This window comes from Prosopis cineraria, unplaced genomic scaffold (genome assembly GCF_029017545.1).
Source record: "Prosopis cineraria cultivar Desert tree isolate PC_DT_omini unplaced genomic scaffold, ASM2901754v1 PC6, whole genome shotgun sequence".
NCBI lineage: Eukaryota > Viridiplantae > Streptophyta > Magnoliopsida > Fabales > Fabaceae > Prosopis > Prosopis cineraria.
This window is the reverse complement of record NW_026555337.1, coordinates 11,623,845-11,632,694: the sequence shown is the minus strand read 5'-3', so window position 1 is coordinate 11,632,694 and position 8,850 is coordinate 11,623,845. Positions and strand designations below refer to the sequence as shown.

Sequence of the window (8,850 nt, the reverse complement as noted above, 5' to 3'; positions counted from 1 at the left end):
AAAGCTTAAAAAAGGATGAGTCACGTGTTTTTAAAAAGCTAGATAGATTAGTATATTGTAAACACATGCTTTATACAGAATTTGAGGTGAGTTACATTATTCATGACTTATAAACAATACAGTTTCTTATAAATTGTATATTATATATAGATAGAAATTATATAGAGGAACTTGTGTCTCTTCAAAATATTGAAATTCTAATACAATAAAAATTCTAAAAAAAAAGGGTCAATAAAACTCTCTGCATCACTGGAACAGAGCAGAGGTCCCTCACAATCTTTTACCAAATGCCCTGAGAAGGTCTCAAATATCAATAATTTCTTTGGCACATATATAGGCCTGTTTGTTTGCTAGAATGAAAGGGATTAAAAAAATAAAAATAAAAATCAAACAATCAAGATCTAGAGAGGAAATAAGTCCACTATGCTAATGAAAGAAAAATGGAAAAACCAGAACAATTTCCTGAGCAAAGTGAAGAAGAAACATGGGAATGGCAGAAGACAAAGTCCAGCCGTGATGAAAACGTCAAGTAGCAGTATGAAATTTTCTCAAAAGGGGAACACTAGGCAATACAGATCACATATTATTCACCACAAAAAAAAAGGACCTTTTCCATACTCGCTCAGATATTGTTTCAAAAACCCAAAAAAAGAAAGAAAGAAAGAAAAAAAGAAACAAGGCAAAATGTTCTCTCTCAAAGATAGCCAGTGCAACTCATAGTTCAAGCAAAATATTATTTACAGTTCCCACTTGAAGAAAATTGACTTATCCAATAGTGAGTTCCATAAATAGCAAAAGTCGTAAATTCAACTAGTCTACAGTAAACTATATAATGTCTTCAAAACTGAGCAACCTCAATCTCACTTTTCCACAGCTGAGCAATCTGTCAGAAAGTTAATGAAGCGTAACAAGGATTAGTCAACAACTAAGCAAGGAAAAAGAACTCTAGAAACAAGAACTAACCATTTCTTGAACACCATTCTCTAGCATTCTGGAACATGCGCAGCCATGGACTAGGCCCTTTTCTGTCCACATTCCACTGCTTTGGATACCATGGGAACTGCCACATTAAGAAGCAACGCTCTGGATGAGGCATCATGGCCAGATGTCGTCCATCTGGAGAACAAATAGCTGCGACCCCTAAAGGAGAGCCATTTAGACTGAAAGGATATTTCTCTGTTGGATTGCCACCATCATCACAGTATCTTAGAGGAGCTAAATCAGAATGAACAATACGATCCAGCACACCTTCATCTGGGAAATATGCTTTTCCCTCACCATGAGCAGCCCACACGCCAAGTGTACTACCTTCCATATCTTTAAACATTATAGCTGGTGAGCCTTTTATTGTCACACTTGTAAATCGGCATTCGAAACGCCCGGACTCATTGTGAATGAATCTTGGTTGTGATAGGTCACCACCAGCACCTAGAACACCTCCAACTTGTGGACCTGGTATCCAACCCAACAAAGCCATTAATTGACACCCATTGCAAACTCCAAGACTGAAAGTATCTGAACGGTTGTAAAATTCTTGAAACTGCTTTATAAGAGGCTCATTGTATCTTATACAAGCAGACCATCCTTTCGCAGAATCAAGAACATCTGCATAACTAAATCCACCAACAAAAACAACCCCACGGAACTCCTGCAAAGAGATCACTCCATTAAGAAGGTCTGACATTGTAACATCCCATGGTTCAAAACCAGCAGCGTAAAATGCTGCAGCCATTTCTCTATCTCCATTGCTGCCTTCTTCTCTTATAACAGCAACTTTTGGTTTTGAAGTTGCAAGTATGTACTCTTGGTTGGTGAAGGAAGGAGAAAAAGACAGTTTCCATGAAGGTGCACATCTGTGTTTTAGTCCTTCTCTTTCCGTATCAACGCAGGAGGCCAACCTCTGGAACTTTTCCAGCTGAAAACTTGTTTCTTCCCACATATCCCTAAGGACAGAAGTACTCTCTTTCAAATGAGTCACCCCATCAACCTTAACTTCTATCAATGAAGTAGCAGTTACTTGTCCTACAATCTCACCAATAACACCACCACGGTTCAACTTATCAAGCACAGCATCTAAATTTTTCTTGCTTACCTCAACAATTAACCCAAGTTCTTCTGCATAGAGGGTTTCGAAAAGGCTGTTTCCTTTTGAAGTCAAGTCTAAGATAAACCCACAATTCCCAGCAAATGCCATCTCTAGAGCACAAACTAGCAACCCACCATCACTTATGTCATGTCCAGCAGAGATCAATCCATCTGTAAGAAGGTCTTGGACATTCTCAAATACCCTTTTCAAGTAAGGAACATCATCAAGATCAGGACACTGATCCCCAATTTGGTCAAACGCTTGGGCAAGAGCAGATCCACCTAACCGTCGCTTTCCTTTTGCCAGATCAATATGAAGCAAAATACCATCATTTTCAAGTTTCAAATCTGGCGTCACTGTTTGTGTAATGTCAGGACAAGTGACATAAACACTGATTACAAGGTTTCCTGGAGCCTTAACAACTTCACCTCCAGCATGAGCTGCCATAGAAAGGCTGTCTTTCCCACCATCAATAGCAATACCAAGTTCAATCATTGCTTCTGACAAAGATTGAGCAGCATCATACATGAAAGCTCCTTCCCCATCAAGCTTGGCAGCATACATCCAATTACCACTTGCCTTAACATCAGAAAGAGAAGTGACCTTTGCCCATACAAGATTTGTGAGTGCTTCTCCAACAGCTAACCTTGCCATTGCTTTAGAGTCTAACAAACCTTTGATTGGTTGCTCCCCTATGGCACATGCACCTCCAGTCACATCAGTAAAAGTTTGTGCAATAACTGCGACATTGGCAAGAGGAATCTGCAGAGGGCCAACAGTTTGCTGCTGTGCCACGAGACCAGTAACACACCTATCAACTTTTGTTGTCAAGAAGCGCTTTGAACAGACAGATGGCAAATGCAATACCCTCTTCAAAGAATCCATTACCGTGACAGTTGGGGCTACATCAAATGAATCTTGCTCGTAAACAACCCTGGCAAAATGAAAAGATTTTTTAGGCATGTCACCAAGTACCTTCTCCAATTCAAGATCCACAGCAGGGAGAGGAGGAGGAAGTCCATTTGACAGACACTTCTGAGTTTCTAAGGTGTCAATTAAAACAACACGTCCATCACCACTAATAGTACCAATCACAGCCATTGATAACTTTTCCCTATCACAGATTGATTGTAAAACATTACGACTTTCTGGCTTCACTAGGATTGCATCTTGTTCTTGATATTCTGCACCCCAAATTTCTAGAACAGACATTGTGTGATCACCAACCACAACTGCTCGGATATCTATCTCAGCACCCTTTGGGTATATAATTTCCTTTACAACATTGCAATTCCCACCAGCCCCCTGATCATGAATGCTGATAATTGGATTTTTCTCTCCCATCTCTATGCAAGCACGGACAACACGATACAATTTTTGAGCCATCTCAGCATCCCCACGTTGTACAGCATTGAAATCAAGTTCTGCATCATTCTGACCACTAACCATGCTCGAGGCTGCCCCACCTCCCATACCAATACGATAAGCAGGGCCTCCAATCTTAACAACTAGCATCCCAATGTCAGGTTCTCCCTTGGATATATGAATATGGTCAATCTGTCCAATGCCTGCACTAAACATTATTGGTTTCAACCACTCCCGCCTTTCCCCACTAGGAAGTCTCATTCCAAAAGTTCTACAGAAGCCTTGAATCAAAGGCTCTCCAAACTTGTTGCCATAGTCAGACGCACCATTACTAGAATCTAAGAGGATCTGCAAAGGTGATGCTAGATTTGAAGGATAAGTAAAGGATGAGTCTTCCCATTGACCATAAGACCCTGGCAAGTTGAGATTCCCAACGCAATAACCAGCTGTGGCTGCCTGTACAAAAGAACCTCTTCCTGTGGCATGTGTATCCCTAATGCGACCTCCTGCACCTGTCTCTGCACCAGGATAAGGAGCAACTGCACATGGAAAATTATGAGTCTCGGCTGTAAATAAGATATCTAGGTCACATGCCGTTGGGTTTAATTGACATGCTGACCCCGGCCGAACTGGTCGCAACTGTTTCACTGGAAAACCCCTAATTGCACTAGAGTTATCCTTAAATCCAATAACTGAGTTATTTGGATTTGCTTGTAAAGTTCTTTTCACAATCTGCATCAATGAGTTATCCATTAGTTGCCCGTCAATGATCATCTTTCCAGTAAAAAACCAATGCCTGCTATGTTCACTGTTGGATTGAGCAATATCAAACAATTCAACATTAGTTGGATCACGCTTAATATCATCTCTGAAAAGTTTAGTATAGTATTGTATATCCTGGTCATCAAAAGCTAAACCCATTTCTTGATTAATTTCTTCTAATGCCTTCTGCCCCTTCTCCATGATGGGTATAAAATATACTTCCTCTGGAACCACATTGGTCTCAAAAGATGTTAGCTTCTGACTGTAAATACATTCAGTCATTCTATCATGCACCATTGCTGTAAATTCATTGACTTGATAATCTTCTAAATCACCCTGGATGTGTAATAAGTACCTCCTTGAACGTTCCAAACGTGTCACCTCCGTCAATCCACATGCACGGCAAATTGCAACAGCATTGGTAGACCAGGCTGTGGTAAATGACAACCTAGGGCCAACCTCTATTATAACATTCCTCAAACCTTGCTCCCTTCTTTTTTCAAGAAAGCTCTCAGTTTGCAATGCATCAGGCTGATATGTTTCTTGAAGAATCCATTTAAGCACTGATAGGTTTTTACTTGAAAGTTCTGTTTCAATACCAACATTGAAACATTGCTCTGTTTGCAAAGCCACTATCTGATCAGAGATTTTGTTCTGAATCTCTTTAAGAAGTTCAGCAGCTGCACTTTCTTGGATTAATGGAACCCGATAAAAATGAAGAATTTCCGACGCAGGCTTCACGACCAAGCTAGACTGATCATCTACTAAACTACTGGCACCCCCAGCAACCACAGCTTGAGGATTTGTTTGAGCTTGGCAACTCAAAGATAAGGCTTTTCTAGTGGAACCCCATACTTGTCTTCTACTCCAAACTGTACCCCAGAGCAAATTACTCCTCCGCCAATGAGATTTCTTCACTAAAAACAGACTTTGTCTACATGTACCCTGAAACCATAGACAAATAAAAAAAAAAAAGAACCCAATAACATCAAAATATTTCAAGATTAAATATAGAGAAGAAACAAGACCCATAGAATGTTGATCAATTGGTCAACCAAAAATACAAAGGAAACTGATATTTACAAACCCATCCACACCAACAACAAAATTTTATTACAACCATACAACGTTTCAAAAGGTCCAAACTAAACAAATTGTTTACCGTAAGATGATATGGAAATCTGGGATTATGTGAATTCAAATAAAAGAAGAAAAAGCAAACCTGAAGGAATTCAGCAGCCCCAATTTCGCCAGCAGCAGCCATGTTCTTTAGAAGAGCAAACTGAAAGGCAATTGGTGATATTATTACCTCTTAACATGCAGTGAGAGTCCCCAAAGACTTCAAGAAGAAAGAATATAAATTAAAAATTTCAGAATTCGTCCAAATCAGATATAGTATACAATAAACATTAAATATATAGGAACTTCCTGTTTGATTCTATATTTTACTTTTACCGTCTTGAAACAGTTTTGACAAATCGTTTTCAAAATAACTTTAAAATGGCATTAGTCATTTGTTTTAATAACACATTTAAAAACAAACAATAAAAGGGTTGTTTGGAAAAATAGATTAAATTTTTTTGAAGCAGGTCAGCATCACAAACGAAAACTAAACCCGAAACTCGCAGAAAAGTCACGCCCAAACTACAGGAGCAAAACCAATTAGAAAAACCAAGCAGCCCATTTCAGCAAAGTCAGGAAAAACAAACCTGAGATAGTGAGGAGCACCGTCTTCTTCTGTGCGCCTTTTTTCTCTACTTCAAAGCTTCAGTCTGCCGTAACAGGAAGGAGAGAGTCGATCAAGATGATGAGAATGAGTACTACTTGGATGTGGTAAAATTTACAAAATTACAACCAATGAAAGATCACAAACAATACCAAGGTGATCTTCTCTAGTGCTCAGCGTACAGAAAAATGAACAAATAAACGAATTGCATAAGGCTGCATACACAGTAAAGAATCTAGTATACTGGACATAAAACACTGGAATATACCGAAAAATGCGGAATAATGCTTGATAGTCGTGTCATAGTGTAGTGGGGATCGTCCAATTCCAACAAAGGAAGAAGATTTACTAGCTGTTAGACGTGATGAACAGGTGCTCAATGCATAGGCTTGAGGTAAACACGTCTTTTACTCAAAAGATGGGAGGCCCAACTTGTCAGAGAATTAAACTTCGCGGTGACTAGAACCATGGGATGGAAATCGCCGCCATTATATTATAGCCCCTCACGGCCTGACCTCCAACAACGTCGCCGTGCGTAGACAAAGAGGAGAGAGAATAGAAGCCGAGGACGAGAGCAGAAAGTAGAAGTGAATGGCTGAAGTCAAAGTGGACGAGTGAAGGTGAAACTGATAGGACCGGAAGCGTGGTCTGAGAAAGTGAGAATGAGGCGTGGCAGGGAGGGAGACTAGGTCAGTCAATCAAGACTGCTCCATATTCAATAGTCAATAGTGCCTTAACCTTAAGGGGCCCAAATAAAAAACAGGAATTTGATTCCAACTAAACAAAGGAGAATCTCATTTATATTTATAGACAGGGAACCATTTATCCCACGTCGGACCAACTTAGGGTGAGCATTGAATGTATTAACGGATACACTATACACTTGTTGAATGAGCTTGTTGAGAAGAGAATAATAGTCTTGTAATAAAGTAATATCACAACTACACCCAAATTCGCCCAATCAGTACGAGAGAGTCAAGAATTAATAGAGAAGCTGTTCCATCCTATATTAGAAGGACCTAAAAAGAGTTTTAAATATATAAATAAATACATTGCACATCCCATTAAACTATCTTTTTGGAGGCAGCAATGGTGTTACGACATGTTGGTTTAATTTTGTTTCATGAAAACATTATTTTTTTAAAAAAAGTTATTTTTGTGAAGTTTTATAATGTTTGCTTAAATTTTTAAAAAATCACAATTCAAAACAACATATTTTGATTATTTTAAGGGAAAATTATATTGAAATCTCATGCAAAAAATATTAATCATTGCAAGTAAAGCTGAGAATATGGGTTGAGTTATATGGATTAATCCGAATAATCGGTTATAAGAGTCGAATTGAGTTGGAAAAAAATTAACCCAAATAAAAATAAGTTTTTTTGGCCCGAACCATATAATTCATGAACCATATAGGTTAACCCTGATGAGTTAGGGTTGGCTCATTTAACTCATATTATTTTAAAAAAATTAATAAAAAAATAAAAAGGAAAAAATTTTGTGAATATTAACCATATTAGGCATAACTTACTTAGTAGGATCAATTTATATATTTCGTACAAACATTATAAATTAATATTTTGATATATTTAGAATGAATCATGAAGAAATATCAAATTAAAACTTATTATTTAGGTATATTTTTTAAAAAATTCTTAAAAAATTAATAAATGGGTTGGCAAGTTAACTCATTTAACCTGCCAACCCTCAAGAGTTGGATTGAAATTTTTTTAACCCATATAAAAATGAGTTGAGCCCAACGCAACCCACATTTCTCTCAACCCATATAGGTCGGATTAACCTATATTTTCACCTCTAACTATAAGGTTCACTGACAACTAAACTAAACTGTATTAACAACACAACCAATTGTCTGTTTAATTTAATTGTCAGTGGACCTTATAGTAATTAATTTTTCTGTGTGAAACTTAGTTGGAATTCTCCCTTATTTTAATAATATTATTTTATTAAAATAATGTGATACAATAAATGAAAGAAAATATTATAAAAAATACATGAATATATAATAATATTTTAAAATAACTAAATAATAAATTTTTTATGGATAGATATCCATAAATATATAAATCTAAAAATCACTTAATAATGATTATTATTATCATTATTATTTTAATTTAATTATTTTTTATAAAATCTCTGAAAATAAATTTTTTAATAAAATCTTTAAATTATTTAAAAGATTAGGCAACTGTTTAAAATTTACAATTGAAAACAACGACACAGTTGCCAATAAGTGAAACACGGATCTGGATTTGTATTCCGTGCCCGTGCTCATCACCCCCTAAGCTGATCTTGGCCTTCCATCTTTTTTTTCAAATGATTTTCTATAGTTAATTTTAAATTATTTGTAAATTATTTTTAATATTACATTTATTAAAATAAAAAATATGAAAAAATTTAATATTTTAATCTGGACTGAATTTTATATTTATTAGAAGATTAATACTATGGTACTCATCACCTTTAATGAAATCTAAAAAGTCCAAATTTAAGATTTTTATTTGTATTTTATATTCATTAAAATAAAAATATAAAAAACCTTTTATAAATCTGTTTATCAAAAATTTGGTGAGTACAGATTTAATTTCGATGAATTTATTAAATATTATTTTTTAAATTTTTTTACAAATTGATGATTCAGATATATTATGAACAATATATCATTTGAAATGTCTAATTTAAAATTAAAAAAATTTATAATTTTTACAAATTAATCATTTAGATATACTCTGGACAACCTATATCTAATAATTAATTTTTATAAAATTTTATTTTGATAAATATAATATTAAAAATATTTTTTAAATAATTTAAAATTAATGGAAAAAATCACTTGAAAGAAAATAAAGGACCAAGATCAGCCTTTGTGGGTGATGAGGACCAAATGCAG

The 8,850-nt window shown here is 35.9% G+C and overlaps 1 protein-coding gene across 3 annotated transcripts; it reads right to left on the bottom strand.

Annotated features, from left to right (window-relative positions):
* Nucleotides 1–559: 559 nt before the first annotated feature.
* LOC129313368 (probable phosphoribosylformylglycinamidine synthase, chloroplastic/mitochondrial) lies at nucleotides 560–6,650 on the bottom strand. Of its 3 annotated transcripts, none has more exons than XM_054956394.1 (5): nucleotides 6,208–6,650; nucleotides 5,923–5,985; nucleotides 5,436–5,552; nucleotides 964–5,158; nucleotides 560–883 (listed from the first exon to the last, which is right to left on the bottom strand). In XM_054956394.1, the coding sequence occupies exons 3-5, from the start codon at nucleotides 5,475–5,477 to the stop codon at nucleotides 861–863; spliced, it is 4,260 nt and encodes a 1,419-aa protein (XP_054812369.1). In that variant the 5' UTR covers nucleotides 5,478–5,552; nucleotides 5,923–5,985; nucleotides 6,208–6,650; the 3' UTR covers nucleotides 560–860. The 3 variants fall into 3 exon arrangements, with proteins under 3 accessions (XP_054812369.1, XP_054812368.1, XP_054812370.1); XM_054956393.1 differs by having other exon boundaries at nucleotides 5,436–5,495; XM_054956395.1 differs by having other exon boundaries at nucleotides 5,436–5,495; nucleotides 6,289–6,650.
* Between the last annotated feature and the right edge of the window lie 2,200 nt (nucleotides 6,651–8,850).